Raw genomic sequence first — 22,961 nt, forward strand, 5'->3', positions numbered from 1 at the left:
GACTTATTACTGTTTAATTTATCAGTTTGCTCCAAAACCTCCTCTAATGACACCTCAGTGTGTGACAATACCTCAGATTTGTCACCTAAAAAGAACGGCTCAGGTGTGGGAATCTCCCTCACATCCTCAGCCATTAAGAACAATGCAAACGATTCATTTAGTTTCTCTGGGAGGCTGTTCAGCCTTAACTCCTCCCCACCCCAATCAGATTACCAAAGGTAATCATCCCCTGTTATTTTTAGTTCCTGGAGGAGCTATGGTATACCTCCCCCATGGAATAGAACTCAATCATACAGAAAACATTCATAAATGTAATACAATGGTCTCCATAAGGTACTTTAGGGGGTTGAATACTGTCACAATGAATATTGCCCCTCTTACCGAAGCCTAATTTCCTCCACCATAAATTTTTTTTTACAGGATTTCAGATTAAGCATTGATAATCAGGACTCAAGTTTTACTTGTTTGGCCAATTATTTTCTAAGAAACACAACTGTAACCGCCAGAGAAGTCAAAGAACATTACTGTGTGTATATGAAAGCAGAATAGAGGCCTAAACTTTCCAACACTGAGGGCCAGATTCTAATCTCAGTAACTCCAGTTTAAATCTGCTTGCTTTCAGATTTAAAAAGATGTAAGCACAATCAGAATTTAGCCAATAGGCTTCCCAATTTAGTACATAGCACTGAAATAACTTTTGCCCTGCAAAACAACTACTGTTTTCCCCTCCTTTCTGATGGGAACAATTGCTTTTCTAAAATAAGAGATTTTCTGTACGTTGGAAAGAAAAGACCATCAATTTTGTTACAGTATTCCAAATCTGGCAAAGAGGGTGTTGAAAAGCTATCTTTTACAACAGTGCTTGATTATAGGTATTTTTAAAGAAACAAGGAGGATGGTGGGATTTCTCTGATATATTACTGGGTTGGGAAAACAATCTATTTTTGTAAAGGCAAATTAACAGTGTAAACGGTGGAAAGTTACAACATGCTTACTATCCAGCAAAAGAGCTTGTTAATTAAAAAAAAGAAACAGCGGCACTAAATGCATAACAGTTACTTTTGAAGGACAGTAGCAGATTGCCATAGCAGCTGTCTGACAGAGAGACTACTACAGTCCCTTAAATACACTTTTTCCCAACTTTTGGTGGTATGCATGTGCATATATGAGTGCAGAATTGAAGCAGTAGGGCCTTATCCTGCCATTGTCTGTCAAGACTGACTTCAGTGGGAGCTTTTAGGCAGAATAATAGCAGGAACTGATCTTTAGTATATAACATGCTGTTATAAAGTATCCTTAAGTATTAATGATCATGCAGCCATTAAAGTCAGTGGGAATTTATTATATATATTTACAGCCACTTTCAATCCCCTGTACACTGCCAGAGCGGTGTGAAATAATCTTAATATAAATCCGAATCAGGCCAAAGAGTAAATATTACAAATTTCTGGCTATGTTATATAGGCCGTTTCAAGCCTGTCATTTTAGCCTGAAACTGTTCATTGCCCTCTAACGCCTGTGTCACCGGTCCTTGGTGTGATTTTGCAGGGGGTCTCTACTGCTCCCTGTTGGTTTCCTTTGGTTAGTCCCCGATCAGGGCACTTCTTGGACTGTAGCCTCTAATTAGGCCCGGGGTCTGCTTGTGTCAATTTGGACCTTATTCCTGGAGGCAACCTGGTGCAGGGGTGTTGTCCCTTCCCTGTCCCAGGCCTTTCTGCCTTTTCTCCCTCTCTGATCATCCTCCTCTTATAGCAGGCCTTCCCCCCCATCATGGGTTGCAGGTGAGGTGCCTCCCTCCATGACTGGCAGTTGTGGCAGCTGCATGGGAGTGTGGTCAAACTGCTTGCCTGCAGGCAGGAGAAGCTCCCCTCCTCCTTCTGCCTCTGCTCAGTATGGGATTTGTAGACTCCATTACTACCAGTCACTATTATTTATATTGGGGAAGCATATAGCAATTGGGAATGCATTGTGCTAGAATCTGTGCAAACATACAAGTAGATCTGGTTCCTGGCCCAAAGAACTTACTGTCTGATTTGAAAGAAGAAGCAACAAGCAAGGGTGACAAACAACAAGACTGAAGGGTAGAGAGATGACCTAGGAAATGAAGTTAACATCATGTGGTTCCATTGGTAAGCTATTGTACAACCTAGCCATCATTGCTTGGATGATTTCTTGTCGGCTTCATAGCAGCAGTGGATTTTTGGGAGAAGGTAGTGGTTTACATACAGATTAATTCAAGGAGAACTTTACATACATAGGAGCAGTGTGGAAGAAAACTCAGCTGTTTGAGCGAGCACAAGATGAGTGGCAATTTCAAGGATGGCATCATGAGGAGTTCTTTTTTGGGTATGTTAAGTTTGAGTTGCTGCCGAGACATTCAGAAGGGAAGGTCAGAGACAGAATCTGAGATTTGAGCCAAGATGAAGTGAAATTAGTCAAGAATGGGCAGTTAGTTTGGCAATCAACTAGTATAAATATAGTAATTGAAGCTGTGTAAGCAAATGAGATCACCCAAATAAACAGTCTAGAGCAAGAAGAGGAGGGTGCCAAGAATGGGATCCTATGGAAGCAGAATGACAACATAGTGGAAGAGATGCCAAAAGAGCAGCCAGAGAGATAGGAGAATACCAGGGGAAGAACGTCATCATGAAAGCCCAGGGAGGACAAGATTTCAGGAAGGAAGGTGTCAAGGTTCCTCCCCCACTCTGAACTCTAGGGTACAGATGTGGGGACCTGCATGAAAAACCTCCTAAGCTTATCTTTACCAGCTTAGGTCAAAACTTCCCCAAGGTACAAAATATTACCCCCGTTATCCTTGGAATGGCTGCTACCACCACCAAACTAATACTGGTTACTGGGGAAGAGCTGTTTGGACGCGTCCTTCCCCCCAAAATACTTCCCAAAACCTTGCACCCCACTTCCTGGACAAGGTTTGGTAAAAAGCCTCACCAATTTGCCTAGGTGACTACAGACCCAGACCCTTGGATCTTAAGAACAATGAACAATCCTCCCAACACTTGCACCCCCCCCTTTCCTGGGAAATGTTGGATAAAAAGCCTCACCAATTTGCATAGGTGACCACAAACCCAAACCCTTGGATCTGAGAACAATGAAAAAGCATTCAGTGTTTTACAAGAAGACTTTTAATAAAAAATAGAAGTAAATAGAAATAAAGAAATCCCCCCTGTAAAATCAGGATGGTAGATATCTTACAGGGTAATTAGATTCAAAAACATAGAGAACCCCTCTAGGCAAAACCTTAAGTTACAAAAAAGATACACAGACAGAAATAGTTATTCTATTCAGCACAATTCTTTTCTCAGCCATTTAAAGAAATCATAATCTAACACATACCTAGCTAGATTACTTACTAAAAGTTCTAAGACTCCATTCCTGTTCTGTCCCCGGCCAAGACGACTACAGACAGACACACAAACCCTTTGTTTCTCTCCCTCCTCCCAGCTTTTGAAAGTATCTTGTCTCCTCATTGGTCATTTTGGTCAGGTGCCAGCGAGGTTACCTTTAGCTTCTTAACTCTTTACAGGTGAGAGGAGCTTTCCCCTGGCCAGGAGGGATTTCAAAGGGGTTTACCCTTCCCTTTATATTTATGACAGAAGGCATGATTAACAGCATCAAAATTAGCAGAGCAGTTAAGGAGGATGAGGTTGGAATAGATATCCTGAGATGTGACCATTAAGAAATCATTAAGGATCTTGGCAAGAGTAGTTTCAGTGGGGTTTTGAGGGATTCAGAATAGAATAGATGACAGGAACTCAAGGCAGTGGTTGCAAATGACATGCTCAATAGTTTAGAAATCAGTAAGTTTTGCTATGCCCTCTTTGATTATGTCCAATGAATAGCTGGTGGAAGGTCTTTTCTGTATAGGACAGAGAGAAGACAGCAAAGGTTGAAAGAAAATCCTATTAGTAAACATCTTTATGCAGACATGTCCAATCATTATATTGTTTGGCCAATGTACATAGCAGAGGGGCATTGCTGGCACATGATGGCATATATAACATTAGTAGATGTGCAGGTGAATGAGCCTCTCATGGTATGGCTGATGTGGTTGGTCCTCTGATGGTGTTGCTAAAGTAGATATGGGGACAGAGTAGGAAACGATTGGTTCCTGGGTTAGTGCTTCTGTGGTGTTGTCTGTAGTCGCTAGTGAGTATTTGCTTCAGGTTGGGGGGCTGTCTGTAAGTGAGGACTGACCTGCCTCCCAAGCTCTGTGAGTGAGGGATCATCTTCCAGGATAGGTTGTAGATCGTTGATAATGTGCTGGAGAGGTTTTAGCTTACCAGACTTCAAAGAGAAACAGCAGAACTAAAATTTATTTGCAAATTTATCATCAATTTGGGCCTGAATAGGGACTGGGAATGGCTGGCACATTACAAAACCAGCTTTGCCTCTCCTGGAATGGACACCTCCTCATCTATTATTGGGAGTGGACTACATGCACCCTGATTGAATTGGCCCTGTCAACACTCGTTTGCCACTTGTGAGGTAACTCCCTTCTCTTCATGTGTCAGAATAATAATGCCTGCATCTGTAATTTTCACTCCATGCATCTAAAGAAGTGGGGTTTTTTACCCACAAAAGCTTATGCCCAAATAAATCTGTTAGTCTTTAAGGTGCCACCGGACTCCTTGTTGTTTTTGTGGATACAGACTGTCATAAATATAAAGGGAATGCTAACCACCTTTAAATCCCTCCTGGCCAGAGGAAAAAACCCTTTCACATGTAAAGGGTTAAGAAGCTAAAGATAACCTCGCTGGCACCTGACCAAAATGACCAATGAGGAGACAAGATACTTTCAAAGCTGGAGCGGGTGGGGTAGGGGTGATACTATCAAAGCTGGAGCGGGTGGGGTGTGTGTTGCTTTTGCCGGGACCAGAGCAGTAATGCAGGTCAGAACTCCTGTAAAGGGCTAATAAGCAATCTAGTTAGATATATGTTAGATTCTGTTTTGTTTAAATGGCTGATAAAATAAGTTGTGCTGAATGGGATGTATATTCCTGTTTTTGTGTCTTTTTGTAATTTAAGATTTTCCCTAGAGGGATTCTCTATGCTTTGAATCTGATTACCCTGTAAGGTATTTACCATCCTGATTACAGAGGTGATTTCTTTACTTTTTCTTTAATTAAAATTCTTCTTTTAAGAACCGGATTGATTTTTCATTGTTCTTAAGATCCAAAGGTTTGGGCCTGTGTTCACCTATGCAAATTGGTGAGGATTTTTATCAAGCCTTCCCCAGGAAAGGGGTTTGGGAGGATTTTGGGGGGAAAGACATTTCCAAGCGGGCTCTTTCCCTGTTATATATTTGTTAGACGCTTGGTGGTGGCAGCAATAAAGTCCAGCGGCAAAAGGTAAAATAGTTTGTACCTTGGGGAAGTTTTAACGTAAGTTGGTAAAAATAAGCTTAGGGGGTTTTTCATGCAGGTCCCCACATCTGTACCCTAGAGTTCAGAGTGGGGAAGGAACCTTGACACAGACTAACACGGCTATCCCCTGATACTTAACTTGTAGAATGTGGAGCAAGATCTAAATTAAAACGAATATAAAACGGAACAAAATTGCATTTTCCATATCATTAGTTCTTTGATTTTGGTTACATTTCTAGCCCCATAAGTCCTACATAAATGTATTCTTTTGACTTTTAAAAGGGAACTTCAAAAGAATTTCCACCCCAACTCCTTTATTTAATGGTGACTATATCTCAAAACGTGAAGTATCAATAGTATTTATCAGTGTTTGTTGGAAACTATACAGACCTTCTTTTTTATCTTCTGGAGCAATCTTCACCTTTGTATCTGTTATATCTTTGAAAGAGGCCAGAAACAGTACTACATCTCCTTTCTCGTTCTTTATAGGAACAATGTCCAGTAGGCACCAGAATGAAGACCCTGTAAGGATATAGAATGAATTAAATTCAAACAGCTGTCTTTTTATTGAAAAAATCCAAACTATTAAAGCTGCAACTAACGTAATTCTAACAAAAAATTGTATTTAGAAGGTCAGTCAGGAAATCACAGATGTTCAGCTCATGTAAATCTCTTTGCATCATTGGTCGAAGCTCAGTAGTGCTGCATTCTGTGGAATCAAGGAATTAATTTAGATGCAAAATTTATCTACTGGGAACATTAATGGAGTTTAATGAAGCTTCTTACTTCTCTCAAACCACCTTTTCCTTTGAAATCTTAACTGATGCTGGCACTTCCTATTTTAATGGAGTATCTGCCACTATGTTAACTCTGATATCTGAAGCTTCCATGTTTACTATGAAATATCTTTACCTTAGATTCATCATCAGACTTGGCTTTCTCATCATCCCTTAGCAGAAGACCCAGTAGCTAGTGTATCACTTCACTAATTCAAAGATATTTAAACTAATCAGACTTGTGACTTAAAATAGAAATTAAAGTACAGTTATTCAAATCTGAGGTGTTAAACTTAGGCAAGTGAAAACTCTAAGTCCTTGTATTTCAGATAAGATGAGTATTATAATACTTACATTTTATCTGTGAAAATTAATGACAATAAAGATCTTCCCTTTTACATGTTAACTGCGATAATACCGGTTAGTAGCCTGGGTAAAAAATACTTTTTTTTTAATGTAAAACTCAACTTGCCTATTTAGTGTCAAATTGTCACTTAATAATTACGTTATGTAAATAGGAAGTTTTTTGTTTTGTTTTTTTGTTTTTTAAAGTCACACCATCCTTGGAAAATAGGACATTCAGTCTGATGGTCTTAAGCACTGGGGTTGTAATTCACCCAGATAATTCAGCATAGGAACTAATTATTGCCAGTGTGTTGGTGTTGTACTGCTGCATAGTTCAAGCACATTGTGAGTAAAGCTGAGCTCACACCAAAACCCTGGATCCAAACCCCACCGATTTTGGGGTAAATCAGTCTAGATTCTAATTGTAGTATGCAGCTTGGGCCCATCTCTGTAAGTCACAAAGGCAAAAACAATTACCTTCAGCCACTTCAAGCATACCACCAGACCACTAATGTTCGCAGTGGGATGGATCATTGTTATTGGATTAAGTCTTTTTCATTTGAAATTTGTTTTTGGGAGTGCCTGACCCCGAGACTCCTATATCCTATCCATCTCACTGCTCTTTTGGCAACAATTTAATGCTCAAAGGCTACTTCCAGTTCTCATGAAATAAAACTAAACATGGTCCCTGGGCCACTAGCTATCGTTAAAAATGCATAGCTAATACGTATATAAATATGGGAGAGCTCAGAAAAGATGGATTGGAAGAGCAGATTACAGCTGCTTGCTTTTGGCGCTCTTGTCCTTGTCCCCCTATTTTCTCTCTTCTCAACTCTGCAGTTAAAAAAATGGTACCGGGCACTGCAAATTTGCTTACAATTCAGCTGTCTAATCTAAATTTTAATGTAAAATCAACTTGACGGCCTCTTGAGAGCGGGGGCTGAGCCTAGCAGGGGATGTAGCTGTTACCCTTGAAGTGTTATTTTAGTTGAAGTTCCAGTAGGATGCTTCAAAGGAAAACCAATTGTTCCTCTCCCAACTCAGTCACAGCTCTCTGGAGGCAGTTGGGCAGCATTTAGGTAGGTTAGTAAATTTAACCTGCAGCTGGGACAAGGCTCCCAGTTTGAAGGAAAACAGAAAAGTGAGAAAGGGAGGAAAGAAGGATAGGGTAGATGAAACAAAATGGGTCTACCCTGGGTTTTCAACACCCTATTTTGTAAGCTGTGAAGACAGTGCAAGCAAAGATACCAGCATAAAAGAGGGTAGAAATGGGAGATCAGAAGCAAGAGATTTCTGCCTGCTTATTCCCTCTTTTTTCCCCATCCTGAATTTCTTATTCCTTTTCATGCAGACATGATGAAGCAAGCACATTTTATTGTGAGCATCTTTGAGCAAGACAAAGCAAGAAGCAAAGAGAGAGAGGGTAGGACTACTGTTATCTCCTTTATCAAAACCTTTGGGAAAATCTGATTGGTCCTACTTCCTGTCACTCATTTGTTGAAAAGCAACCAATACATCAGTCTATACTGGCGTATCCAAAATGAAGAGCATCAGTAAAATTTTTTAGTTTTCTGATTGAAAGAGAGAATCGCAAGCCTCTAAAGAATATTACTATAACTCATATCACTTGGCCAAATTCCATTTTTTAAAATTACATTCTGCCTAGCTAAATTTCTCCCATAGTTTCAATTGGATACAATGTTACTCTTCACTTCTTCTGCAAAACTGTTGTTTCTGGCCGCTATGCTTTTTTAAACAGCTGCTATTATCCACTCTAGAAGTAGCTGAATTTCTTTTTTCTTTTCTATTGTTTTGTTATAGTTTTAGCATTAACAATACAGAAACAGCCATTAAAGCACTGAATTAGTGGCAATAATGTTACAGGCATCAGGCATTTTAAAAAATATATATTAATACATTCTAGCAAATACATTTGGTGTAAGAACGGCCATACTGGGTCAGACCAAAGGTCCATCTAGCCCAGTATCCTGTCTTCCAACAGTGGCCAATGCCAGGTGCCCCAGAGGGAATGAACAGAACAGGTAATCATCAAGTGATCCATCCACTATCACCAATTCCCAACTTTTGGCAAACAGAGGCCAGGGACACCATGCCTGTTCATCCTAGCTAATAGCTATTGATGGACCTATCCTCCATGAACTTCTCTAGTTCTTTTTTGAACCCTGTTATAGTCTTGGCCTTCACAAGATCCTCTGGCTCAAGGAGTTCCACAGGTTGACTGTGTGATGTGTGAAGAAAACCTCTGCTGATTAACATCATTTGGTGACCTCTAGCTCTTGTGTTATGATGGAGTAAATAACACTTCCTCATTTACTTTCTCCACTCCAGTCATGATTTTATAGACCTCTGTCCCCCCTTAGTTGTCTCTTTTCCAGGCTGAAAAGTCCCAGTCTTATTAATTGCTCCTTACATGCAAGCCATTCCATACCCCTAATAATTTTTGTTGCCCTTTTCTGAACTTTTTCCAATTCCAATATATCTTTTTTCAGATGGGGTGACCACATCTGCATGCACTATTCAAGATGTGGGTGTACCATGGATTTATATAGAGGCAATATGATATTTACTGTTTATAATCTATCCCTTTCCTAATGGTTCCCAACATTCTGTTTGCTTTTTTGACTGCCGCTGCACATTGAGTGGATGTTTTCAGAGATTTACCCCAAGATCTCTTTCTTGAGTGGTGACAGCTAATTTAGATCCCATCATTTTATATGTGTTGTTGGAATTATGTTTTCCAATGTGCATTACTTTGCATTTTCTATTGGTAACTTTATCTGAAATGATTAATTTGATTCTGAGAATTCCTTTCCAGCTTCAGCTAGAAGGGCATTGCCATTGTCAACAAATCATTGTCTACCAAAAAGATTTCCTTTGTAGCTTTATTTTTATGGGCTTTCTTTATTGCCCCTGGCTACTTCTCTATCAGAAAGCTTCCTTTCTTTCCCTTACAGTAAGATCCAAAGTCTCAAAATATATTTTAATATCCTTCAGGCAGAGAATAGCACATCAAGGACAGGAGGGAGAGGCAGAACAAAAGAAAAATCTCATCATAGAGCAATCCAACTAGCCCAATAGCTGTTCTCAGCAACACAGAGGTGACTATTTTATGGTCACCCTCTCATTCACAGCTACTTCTACCTATTCTCCACTCCCTCTATCAAAATAAACACAAATTGCCTTCAGCTGGGAGTCTGTGCGGAAACTGAGATACTAACCTTTCTTCAAAAAACCAAACAACTTTAAGGTTTCAAGCAGCACTCTACCTTTATAATGCCAGAAACTTTAAAAGATAAGTATTCCGACCAAATGATGCGTTTCCCCCTCCAACTACTGAGATCTGCTTAAGTCTCAGTTGTGAGACATACAATCATGAGCTTTGTTGATAGCACCTGTACTGCATGAGCATTGAAAGGGCACAGAGCACAAGCTAAACTCTCTAAATCTTGTCCCAACATACACAAGGATCAAAGTAAAACCAGCAAACAGACTCTCTTGGGGGCAGTGTCTTCTTTGGCTGGTCCAAAATTTTGGACAGGGACCTAGAGGGGACGTCTCCAGGGTATTATAATGGCATTAGAATACAGAGATGGTACTGAGGCTACATATACTGGCTATTTGTTGATAAGGTGTAATCAGGGTTCTGAGTATTTTGCTGCATAGTAGTACCAAATTCTGTAGCAAGCACCTCCTAAATTAGGTGGTAAGTCTAACTTATTGTATCTGCATTAAATATCCTTCATTCCCAGTTGCCATGGCAAATAAGAGCAGGGGTATGCTTGAGCCAGGACCAGCAGTGCTTTAACTCCGTTCTGTTCACGGGAAAAGCTGGAGAGTTAAAGACAGCTGCAGGTAGATTTTAGCAGGGCAAGAGGACAAAACAAAATGTCAGGTTCCTGGCTGCAGCAAAATCGGAAATTCTATTAAAAAATTCAGACCTCTTGTGTATATACACATTATGATGCAGTCTATAATTGCATGATCTACAGGACCTTGTAGATGCATGGAATGGACAGTGAATAAGACAGAGGGTTGTAAGAACAACAAGGAGATGTTTCTGTGTTTAAGGCTTTGGACTGGTACCCAAGAGAGCTGAGTTCCATTCTTAGCTCTGCCACAAACTTTCAGTGTCATATAAAGTCACAATAATATAATGCACATGTAGGAGGGGGCTGAATTAAGATGGCACAGGCAACCTTAATTCTGTCATTTCGTAACTTTGGAGTGTTTGACTCTGCAACCTTAATGTTCTTTTAATTTTTAATACAATATATTAGTATGTTTAAGGCATAATATAGAGTGTAGTTTTCATATACTAGTAGATAACTTATGGACTCTAGCATACATAGAGCAGTATATATCCACATTTACATTCTTTGTTTACTCACACTTTTCCCCCTCTCTCCATTCACCGACTGCAAAGGATGTTGCAGTTATAAAACTCACAATTTTGAAATCCTTCAATTACACTTCCTTGAACTTCACTGAACAAAAACTAAAAAGCTAAGCAGTCCTTGCTGCAGCCACTTGACTTTCTTCCTTTGTCCTTATGTGCACTGCTTACTTTTACTCTCCTCTATTTTCCTTTTTCCTGTCTCCTACAACAGATTTAGAGGAGACTCCATTTAAAAAGACAGTAACCTCCCAGTGTCATGAGTTTACCAGATTACATATCCAAGAGTTAGGGAAACAACAAAATTATTCTTTTAGGGTCTGATCCAAACACCACTGAAGTCAACAGAAAGATTCCCACTGACGTGAATAGTTTTTGGATCAAAGCTGTCTGCAGTTCCCCCAGTTATTTTCCAAGGGCATTACAATGTACCAATTACATTAGTGGTGGCAGGTTGACCTATACAGCTCTTATAGAACACTAATCTAGAAAGGGTTTGGTTACCTATTCAGTGTCAGATCTCCATTTATTTAACGATAGACAGGTCCAATAGGTTTTTTCTAGCTGTAGTACTTAGTGGCTGTTGTAACTCTAGTGATATAATTATTCCCTAGTATACTGTAATTGAAAACAAACACCCACCGCAATGAGTTACATGTATTTGGATCATTTACAATGGTGGTCCTCCAACTTTTGTCTCCGTGGAATAATTTGTTAGAGAAAGATCCTCTCCAGATCATTCCCCTTCTCAACATTCCAACCCCTCCACTGTTTTGTTCTCAACATATTTCCTTCTGTCAACCTCTGTTATTTCCCTTTATTTGCCAGTCATCAACCAGCAGGCAATGTTTACTTCCCCTTGATCACCAGCATTGCTGTATCCTATCATTAAGGACCATAGTCACATACTTGGTGCCTAATGCTGCTGGATGCTAATAGCTCCAAGTTCAGAATAAGCAAGTAATCACACTAGTGAATGTACTTTTTTCAGGTAACTGAGAATGTACTGCCGTCCCTGAAAACTGGACTAAAAGGAATTTTTACTCTTAAAAATCATGGAATCATAGACTATCAGGGTTGGAAGGGACCTCAGGAGGTCATCAGTCCAACGCTCTGCTCAAAGCTGGGCCAATCCCCAATTTTTGCCCCAGATCCCAAAATGGCCCCCTCAAGGATTGAACTCACAACCCTGGGTTTAGAAGGCCAATGCTCAAACCACTGAGCTATCCCTCCCCCCAAACAGTTCATTTTTATAAGTTAATGAAATATCCAGTATATATAATGTGTTTTATTTCAGTCTTTTGTTTGTTCCTTGTTGCCTTGTCTGTCTGATCCAAAAACATTATCTAATGTATTCATCACCAGAATACAGAGGTCCCAGACAAAGCACGGTCCAATTCCCGGAGTCCTCAGTTGTGGATCAGTGGAAGAGGGTCCTCAGATTTCAAGGCCGTGAAAGTGGATGAAGGCTGCAGCAAGTGGAGATCTCCAGTCATCTAGGACTTTCCCTACCATTGGGCCTCAGACCTCCAGCTTGTCATGATAGTGTGGTCACGGTAGGTGCACCAGCTTCCCTATATTAAAAGAAATCATGTGTTGGATTCTACCACGGGAAATAACATCTTTATATCCTTCCAAGCCCTGCAGCAACAGACTAGTGGTGACAGGGACAGGATTAGTGAACCTGGCAGTCCCTAGCCATGAATCTGCATGTAGGCAGTGGTAGTTAGATGGTCATCTGGCACCTGGACTGAGACAGGTAGCTACTATCGTGACTCAGCAGTCCTCTTTAGGATCCCCTCTGCTCACTCTTCATGGGGAGAGGGATAGAAAAGGTGCCCTAAACCTAGGCTGTCTCATACGATCCTGGCTGGATTACTGCATCCAGTGGGATAACTCTGCCTGTGGTTAAACCTATAAAAAGACAGTGACTTTTGCTACATGGAAAGTTCGCACCCTGATAGAAAACAGAGATAATGTACGGGCAGCAAGAAGAACTGCTCTCTCCACAATCTTTAAGAAAGGAGGTAAGTCGGAGTGTGGAAACTATTGAGACATTGCCTCGCTATCTACAGCAAGGAAAATTCATGCCTGTGTCCTCTTAAACCGATTAGTTCCCCTTTCTGAGGAAATACTGACGGTTTTAGATCATCCTGCTAGACAACTGACATGATCTTCATTGCCCGCCAAATCCAGGAAATGTCTCAGGAGCAAAATCAGTACCTTTACATGGCTTTCATCTATTTGACAAAGGCCTTTGACTCTGTCAATCGCAAAGCCCTGTGGAAGGTGCTGGCTAGATTTGGCTGCCGTCCAAAATTTATTAAGATCCTAAGGCTTCTCAGTGATCAGATGACTGCCATGGTTCTCTGTAATGGCCTTGAGACAGAACCTTTCATAATAAAAACTGGGGTTAAGCAAGGATGCATTATTGCCCCAACCCTGTTTTCCATTTATTTAGCAGTCATTTTGGGCCTTGTTAAAGACCACCTCTCCAATGGAGTTGACATTCAATACAGAATGGCTGGGCAGCTCTTTAATCTTCAATATCTCTGCCCGAACTCTGAAGTCTTCAAAGCGTCCATTACTGATCTTCAGTATGCTGATGACTGTGTCATCCTTGGGCACACTGAGAATGACCTTCAGTCCATACGGGATTGTCTTGCACAAGCTTACCAAAGCCTAGGACTCTCACTCAATATTGAGAAGACTAAAGTGCTTTATCAACCTGCTTCAGGCCTTGCACATGTCCCATCACAAATCACCACCGAGGGTCAGACTTTGGAGACAGTTGAGCACTTGTGTTACCTTGGTAGCCAACTTTCTCAAAATGCAAAAATCAATAGTGAGATCCAGCACAGGATTCAGTGCGCAAGTGCTTCCTTTGGGAAATTGCTCCGACACATTTTCATGGACCGTGACCTACAGCAGGACACCAAGATCCAGGTCTGTAAGACAATTGTTCCTACGCTCCTCTGTGGATGCGAAACCTGGGTGACCTATCAACAGCAACTCAAAAGTTTGGAGCGGTATCACCAACGATGCCTCCGGAAGATCCTTCGCATCAAGTGGTAAAATCACCGCACTAACGTCAGCATCCTCGCTGAAGCCAATGTCATCAGCATTGAAGCAATGATCCTCCTGCACCAACTTTGCTAGGCTGGACATTGTGTGCGGATGCCAGACTCATCTCCCAAAACAAGTCCTCTACTCTCAGCTCACCCATGGTCAGAGATCCGGTGGCGGTCAGAGGAAATGCTACAAAGACGCACTCAAAGTATATCTTAAGAAAAAAGGATGTGGACATCACAAGCTGGGAACAGCAAGCCGCCAACCTACCCCAAAGGTGCCATATCCTCCATCAGACAGGAGGAGAAGGAGAAGCGCCTTGCCCTCAAAGATGAAAACAGAGAGGAGGAAGAAAAAAGAAATAACTTTCTCCCAGCAGGCCACTGGCCTGCCACAAAAATGCCTGTACCTACTGCAGGCAGATTTGTGGTTCCAGGATCAGATTCCTGAGTCATCTCAGGACCTATATGTAAACCTGTGGTAGAGATCATGTTCAAAATTGAGGGACCACAAATCATCATCAGTTTATGTTAATTAATATTTTTTAAAAATTCTCTTCACATCTATCAAGAGTTACAACCTAAGTTAAGAGGTGTCCAGCATATACATACATTCTCACAGAGTTGTCACTTGCATTTGAAGTTGTGCTGCCTGACACTTTTTTGGAAAAGCTCCTAAAGCTGGATCCTGAGAAAGAGTTCTCAGAGTTCACATGTCACAGAGGACACGATTTGGGCTTGATGTCATTGCCCTTTCTGCCAGGTTACGTTCGTTGCATAATAGGATTTTACTGCACATGTGGTGGAATTACACAAGGCTGTACAGCGGATTAGTCTTCCCAATTCATCATTTGAATCTGCATGAGCACATGCTGTACACAGAGTGAGCTTGCTCACGGAAGAGAATTATAGTAACCCTGTGAGTTGGAAAATTGTAGCGTTTAACCTTTTCACTGCTGAAATTTTATATAAAAGCACACAATGTAGTATAATGTTTTGGGCCAGATCTACTCCCTACACCAAGTCCAGGGGTTAGCACAATTAGAGGTGTGCAGAGAAAGATAGGAACAAAACCATAGGGAACTATTCAGAATGAAAACCAAAACCGTTGAAATCCACAGCAAAAAGGAGAGCGTCTCCATGGCTAGCTGTCCCCCAACTATTGACTTTGTAAGCCCTGGGATGCCTGAATCATTGGCAGTCTGCCTGGCTGGCTGCTCCTGAGTCATGAATCCTGTAAACAGGGTATCTGCCTCCAGGGCAGTGGCTGCCTCAGAGCCACAGACTGTGGAAGTGATTTTGAAAGCTCCATCAGCAGGCTCAGTTTAACCAAGATGACTTGGTGCATCTTGGGGGAGGGGGGAATCACTGGCTGAGGGGGTCAGAACTACCCCCCCACACACACACACACGCCAACAAAAATCATGAAGGCCAGGAAGGTGGCTGGGCATTGCAGCAGGAGGGCCCTGCCTGCACAATGTGATGAGAACCAATGGGAGCTGGAGTGGGAAGCTGGGTCAGCCTCACCGGACAGGAACCACTGCACGATAAGTCCAGGTTGGGACTGGTCTAGAACACCCATGCCTAGGGCCTCTCACAAATCCCCACCCCCCCACCCCACAACTCCCTTTCATCCTGGAGCCTCCCCCTGATGCCCCCCAGAGGCAGGACCTGATACACAGCCCTGGGACCTCTCTCTCCCAGGGACAGGGAAGGTGGGGGTCTCCCAACTGCCTTAGTGCACAGGGCCTCAACATTCTTTCATGGAGCACTATCAGCCCTGGTTTCCTGAGGAACTTTGTCAAATTCGAACAGTCTCTGCGGAAGGTTTCGATTTGAACAAATGAGCAAATTCTAATGAAAAACTTTTGTCGGAAATTTTCCAAGTAGGTCTAAGAAAAGTTGAGTTCCACAGTCGGGCTGTCGCAGCTGCCAGAACAGCCCAGAGCCTGCAGTAACTGCTGTCCCTCCTGTGATTCTGCTTTACATATTAGGGACGCAATGGTTCATCCCCATCCCTTTCCTTCCACAGTCTACAATCATGGGATCTAAGCATGTCCCACATTACTTAAATTGGTATAACAAGACCCCTAGTGTACTTCACAGATTCCTTTGAATTTTTTCCTTCTCAGGTACAAGATACTGCTTCTTGAGATAATGTTGGGGAATGGTTTTTCTAAATGGGGTAGTGGTTGTTGTAAATGTCATTCTAGACAGGTGGAGGAAGCTTTATCAAAAGAACAATGTCTTGCAGCATGAGCTAATGGTGGTCAGACTCTGGATTTGTGTAATCTATTCTGGAAGTTCATTCAACAGCAGGATCCCCTTGTCTAAGAACATCTCATCACTGTCTTTCACATGTTCTTCCACAAGCTTTGTGAATTGAATTGTTCCAGAGAAGAGCAACTGTCTTGGTGATTCACAGCTAGAGATATAGTATCTAATGTAGCTGAGGCATGATTCCTTAATGGTTTTGAAGGTCAGGACCAAGGCTGTCAATGGTCATGGAAACAGACAGAGCCAGAGGAGGGACCAAAGCACAGATCTGATTTGCTTAAGGTAGCCTAACCCATAGATAAGATGAGTAGGTCCATTCTGCACAAGACGAAGCCTTGGTAAAGACGACTCTAAAGTTAACAATGAGAAAAACTGGCATACTTACATTCAGCATAGAGGCTACTGAAGCAGGAGAGACAGTTATTCATTCCCCTTTAGAAGAGAGGAATTGGAAGACAAAGTTCAAGAAGTTATTCCAACATAGGAATCCTTCATAATATGGAAATCCAGCCTACATGAAGCCAATACCAAGGAACACAGACTAAGGCAGGTAATAGCATAAAATGGGAATTAGGAGGAACCAGAATGAATACATTATGTGAAGAGCCAATAGTCGAAGATTAAATATAGAAATACAAAGCACCTCGATGAACTTGACAGGATAGAGACAAAACAGCATCACTTCTATTAAGTTAATTAAGGAAGATTGTTCTCCGATAATCAACTAATCTTCTTCGAAAGTCTGTCTATAAAAATATGTGGATAATCAGTTCATATAATTCATTTGGATATTCAAAAAGTCTTAAACAAAACACTTTACAGATGGTAGTAAAGAAACTAAGTCATCACAAAGGGCAAGAAGGTATCCCCCTTATTTGCTTGTGTGGGCTACCCACATTGTAGGTCATACTGTGAGGGGAAGGGCAGCAGCAGTGTGGAGGCCATGACTCACCCTCTTGTGCAGGTCAGTGAAGAGAGAGTAGGGTATGGGTGGGAACAGGTGGAGACTGGACTACACTCCAACATACTGGCCAGCACAGCTAAGCCACTATGGAGGGAGAAGTGATTTCCTAGTGGTACAAGGCTGGAGCAGATTACAGACAAGAGGGGAACCAGGGGCTGAAATGTGACTCCCTGAGGCTCCCACTTACTCAGAGGATATTGAAAAGTGTCTGAACTCGACAAAGTGCTGTCATGGAATAGAAAATGGCTAAGAAATGGAAGACAGTGAGCAGAAATTCAGTCACTATTTTCAGCATTCAGTTTAACACTGGGGTGCTCCAAGGATCAGTGCAAGGACCAGTGTTGTTTCATAGATTTATTAATGAACTCCAAATGAGGGGTGATTAGAAAGGTGACAAAAGTTACAGAAGGCATAACATTAGGATAGGGACTGGGGAAGAGCATGAGGAACGCTAACCTAACTATGCTAAGTCAATGGGCAACCTGTGAAATGTGAAAATCATTGTTCAAAAATGCCTGGTCATGCATACTGGAACTTAATTATATGAACTACTCATACACACTGCTGAGTGTGAATTTAACTGTAACCACTTGGGAAAAAAGACCTGGAGCATCACTCTTATCTCAATGTACTTAAAAAAAGCAGTAAAAAAACCTGACCAAAAATAAGAAAATGCATGAAACATCTTACATCTGATTGCCCCAAATGCATCTATAAACTTATATGTGTGAACAGTCACTTGCAAACTATAAACTATAAACACATATGTGTGAACAGTCACTTGCAAACTATAAACTATAAACATATATGTGTGAACATCAGTCACTTGCAAACACTGCTATAAATAAGAAAAAAGTCTGTTTCTCTCTCTAACAGTGCCATCAGTAGTAAAACTCATGTATGGATTAGGTTAAGTACTATCACAGTTTGAAATTATTGGAACCAATCCATTTTCACTGGATTATGGCAGAATTAAATCATGTTGCTGTTCAAAGGAGTTAGTAGGTTGTGTCAACTTCAATGCCAACAATGTAAGAACAGTATCAACTCCAGTCAGTCAGCAATATTTCTGTTTAAATATCATTAAGCTACAGTGAGAGATCATGAATGTTTCAGATCACATTACTAACAGGCTATTTTACTGCCATTTCTATTTTTAAATATTAGCTTTGTCCCCTTTTTTTTAATCTCTTTCATTAAGCTCAGCCTGGCCACTTCATGGAGGTGCCAAATGGGTGTGGAGCTCTTTTGAATATCTGGCCCTTAATGTCTCTGTGCCTCGGTTCCCCACCATAAAAGCTGGAACAACACTACTTCCTATTTCCCATCCTTTGTGTGTCTTGTCTCTTTAAACTCTTTAAACTGTAAACTTTTCAGGGCAGAGGGGGTTCTCTCTTACTATGTATTTGTGTGATACCTGGCACAATAAGGCCTTCAATAGGGCCTTCAGGCACCACAGTAATACAAACGATAATCAGTGGCCACAAGTTGATAAGGTCAACTATTTGGAGGAAAGAGAGAAAAAAGGCGCTGAAGGTATGAAAGTGTTTCTTATCAGTAACTGTTAATAGGATATAACTCCTCTCTCAAAGCATTCCTCCCTATCTACTTACATTAATATACAACGTTTTTAAAATGACAGCTAAATGTAATTTGTAGAGCACCAGGGAGCTGGAACTATTGAGCTATAAGTAAAACAGGCCAGTGGGAATAATGGTAAAGCTAGCTTTATAAATTAAAAAGATGGACTCTGTGGTCAATGGGATATGTAATTTCAGTTGGACAATATTATCAGTCTTTCATTGCTAGTACTTGGGTTTTCTTTTTTACTTCCCCTCAACCCCCTTTTCATGTTACTGTGTTTAGATATTGCACTCTATGTTTAAAAAATGCTGATAGCTTCTATTGTTAATTTGCTAACAAGAGATTTCTCCTTCTGTTACGGAGGCTAGGGCTGCCAAGTGTCCGGTTTTTGACTGGAAAGTCTCGCTGAAAAAGGACACCTGACGGTGTCCGGTCAGAAACACTGATTGGACATCAAAAGTCTGGTTGTCACCTGCAGGAGCAATGTGTAGGAGGGACATACAGGTGCAAATGCTCCCCAGAGTTGTCTGCTGGGGGTGGGTGGGACTCTGTCCTTCACCCACTGCTGCCTGCTGCCTCCTGCAACCAGGCTCTCTCTCTCTCCCAGGCAGCCGACTGGTAGGCTCTCACGCTGATCCAGAGCGGAGTGGCCAGCGTGAGAAGTGGGTGGTCCTGCCCCTTTCACTCCCTGCCTAGGCCTGGCTGCCAGGGTCAAGGGCTGAGTGAGCCAGAAATGTGCTGCCAGGTCTGGTCATCATCACAGAAGATGGATCTGCCCTAAACTTCCTAATCAGCTGCCCACTTTGGCCAGTTCTTAAATGGTATTCAGTAATCGTATAATAAAGCTGTTTAGTTTTGCTAGCTTTCTTTTTTGTTTGGTTTTCATTTGTTATCAGGGCTAATGCTCCCAGCATCCTTACTCCCACTGAGCAATATCTTACTCCTTCAGTATCATACAACTGCTAAAGTGTATTCACCTACACTGACAGAGGAAGGAAAGAGCTCTTCAGAACAGCTGTGTTCTATTTCATTGAGTCTTGAATGGAGAAATATCACAATAAAACAAAAAGTTTTAAGTAGTCATCATTTTAGCAAGAAAAGTAAAGTAGCTGGCCAAAAACGGGAACATTTTCTTCAGTAAGAAAGAAAGTGATTAGTCTGTTCAAGTTCTGAGATAGATTTAGGGAATTAGTCTGTGACCTCACTAGCAATTCAAGTTCAGTGTAGAGATGTTACATTTGACTACCTCAACAGTTACACGGCTCATTGTAGCATCTTCTTAGACAGACACAAATGTAGGAAAAAGTCCAATCTACTACTGGTTACTGGTCTACTTCTGGGGCTCCCGAAGACCTGCTTTAACTTTATGAGAATTATCTAAATATAGTTCATCAATGCTGTATTTTTCTGGTTGCAGAATATTCGAGCAATGGGGATCCAGTGAGGTTCTGTTCTCAGTTGCACTGGTATAAATCCACAGTAAGTCCCTTTACTTCAGTGGAGTTACTCTGAATTAACATTTCTGTAACGGAGATCAGAATTTGGCCCAGCATCTGTGGTAAAGCAAAGGTCTACTTGGAAAAGATTTATGAAAATATCCTGCCGAAGTACTGCTTTCTGTAAAGCCCTCTGAAGTAGAAAACACCATGATAAATTGCTTTGTTTATTTCTGTGTCACCATACTTCTACTCAAGATGTTGTGAAATAAGAGGCTAGAAGCTGACAGGAGCCACATAAACACTGAGATATATGATAAAATTCAATATAGGGTGGGATTTTTAAAAGCACCCAAGCACTTAGGTGCTCATGTAGGGACGGGGGCCGCCCTCCCAAATTAATGCTTTAACCACTGGGCTATGGAGTCATTCTCATTCACTCTCCCTAGCCCAAAGAATATAGAAATATGTATACAAAGTGGAACAGCTTCAACAGGAGAAAGAGAGAGAGAGAGAACATATAACCTGATGGCTAGGGCGCTTATCCGGGAGGAGTGAGACCTGCACTTAAATCCCTCCTCCAGAGTGGGTATTCAAACCGGGGTCTCCCCCATCGAGCTGAGTGCCCTGTCCACTGAGCTATTGAGTGTAAGGACAGGGGGCATCACCACCTTGTCCTCCTCCATTTTGTGAATCCCTGGTGAATTTAACTTTCATTGTTGGAAATATTGAAACTATTTTGGTAAAAAAGAAAAAAAATCAATTTGCTGACATCAATATATATTTGGTAAGTGAACCCAAACTGCATCTTTTGGCAAGAATAAAGTTTTGGGCAAAAATTTTTTGCTAACTCTAATCATGGACCAGAATAAAATAATTTCAAAGACAAAGATGTACAGTGCAACTCTGGTATGCCACATCTTTCCACATACAGCTCATACACTTCATGCAGCTCTCAGTTCAATGCCTATGAGCTAGGTTTACTTTCTGCTGAGGTCAGTTTAAAGCAGGACTTTCGCTGAAACTTCCATTGAACTTGTTCTGAGAGTTAGTGGGGTTGTTTTAATTAGAAGGACCGCTCCTGTAATTTGTTTTGCTGACAATTATATTCCTGAGCTGAACTACCACTGAAACGTTTAAGTGATAGGGGGAAAAAATTAATTATGAAGCGGGTAGGGTGCTGGGGGCAAGAATCAAACCCATTAAATTTAGGCTAGCATTAGAGACGGGATTGAAATAGAAACTTGAGTCACTACACGGTTTAGGGTGTTTGGATTCAACATCCAAACCTAATCTTGATTTCAAATTTCATAATAGTTTCTCTCCATAATATGCCAAACTGGAACCTCAGATAAAAACACTGAACAAGTTTGTGCACATTCAAAAACTCCCACACTGAACTTGTATTCAGATTTTACAGCTTGGGCCTGTGTCTTACCAACATGATAAGGCATAAAATAAATTACTACTAAATGGTTACAAAATACTAGCCCTACATTTTATATCAAATACAGAGAGAAAGTAAACCAAAAAATACCTGATATCGCGTTTTCACAGAAACGGTGTCCTCTGATCATCATAGCTCAGGGCTCATTATGAAGCTTTTAAATAAGTGCTGAGAGGACATTCCAGTCTGTACTCTGAACTCAGAACGGTGCCTGGGGCAGCTCTTGAGGTAGCAAGACAAGCCGGCCTAGTGGGTATGTCAGACCTGCCACTTACAGAATAATCCAACATTTTTTTTTTTTTGCTGGTATGTATCAAGGCTTTCTGTACCTTCCAAAACAAAAAATAACTACTCAGAGGGAACAAGCCTGTTCTCACATTTATAAGTCAGACAACTTTCTATAACTTTGCACACTTGCTATGGGCCAAATTTAGATCTGGTGTGAGCAGTTGCCATAAGTCAAGTAGGTGAAGTCAGTGGGGTTCCCCTGCTCACACCAGGTTTAAATTTGGCCGTTTGTCTGATAAGTCTATTGAGTGCGCACATAACACTTCTGTTAACTAAATCAGGAGCCATACTTAGGTGTCTGAGTGCAGAATTTAGGCCTAAGAATTTGACCACTGGTTTGTTTCCCAGGACTTTATGAACACAGGACAATGCAAAACCTGACGCTGAGTGCAATAAATACATGGCTCAGACAAATTTTTGTGGACATCTTCATTAATTCAGCACTCCTATCTGGTTAATGTGTCTTATCTAGATAGTGTATTTTATATAAAGGGCTTATTAAAATAAACAAGCCCCCATACTACAACAATTTCATTGAAGCCAGATCTAGTGTATGCATTTAAGTATGTTAGTGGCTCAGCAGTTAAGTCCATATTTGATGTACTGAGCTTTGCAGCTGAAGCACTGATATAATGTTGTTGTTCACCTAACTACAGCAATTAGGATGTTCTATATCCTTTTAATGAGTCGGAAATGCCTTACATATTCAAACACTAGGTTAGCAGGTTCAAATGGGTACATTCCTGTTTTTGCAGATTGAAATTACTGCAGGTGCCCACATTTCAAAGTATGTCCCCGTGACTTTCCATGTTGGCTTTTGCAGGATAGCTACCTCAGTCCCAAAGTTACTCCATATTCTCTGCCTATGCTTATGTGTAAAATTGCAATTCTCTGCAATTCTAAAACACAAGCAAATTAAACGACTGTAATATATTACAGTAACAGCTTTTCCTACTGTGCTGTCCTGATTGAGGACAT

General features: G+C 41.2%; 1 protein-coding gene across 2 annotated transcripts in view; it reads right to left on the bottom strand.

The window, feature by feature from the left end:
* KCNH8 (potassium voltage-gated channel subfamily H member 8) overlaps window positions 1–22,961 on the bottom strand; it is a 388,105-nt gene that overhangs the window by 237,729 nt on the left and 127,415 nt on the right. For both annotated transcript variants that reach the window (XM_073333523.1, XM_073333524.1), the window contains exon 3: window positions 5,775–5,906. In XM_073333523.1, coding sequence (XP_073189624.1) covers window positions 5,775–5,906 — 132 coding nt within the window. The remainder of the gene's footprint in view (window positions 1–5,774; window positions 5,907–22,961) is intronic.

The sequence above is a fragment of the Lepidochelys kempii genome, chromosome 2 (assembly GCF_965140265.1).
Source record: "Lepidochelys kempii isolate rLepKem1 chromosome 2, rLepKem1.hap2, whole genome shotgun sequence".
In the NCBI taxonomy this organism is placed as follows: Eukaryota; Metazoa; Chordata; order Testudines; family Cheloniidae; genus Lepidochelys; species Lepidochelys kempii.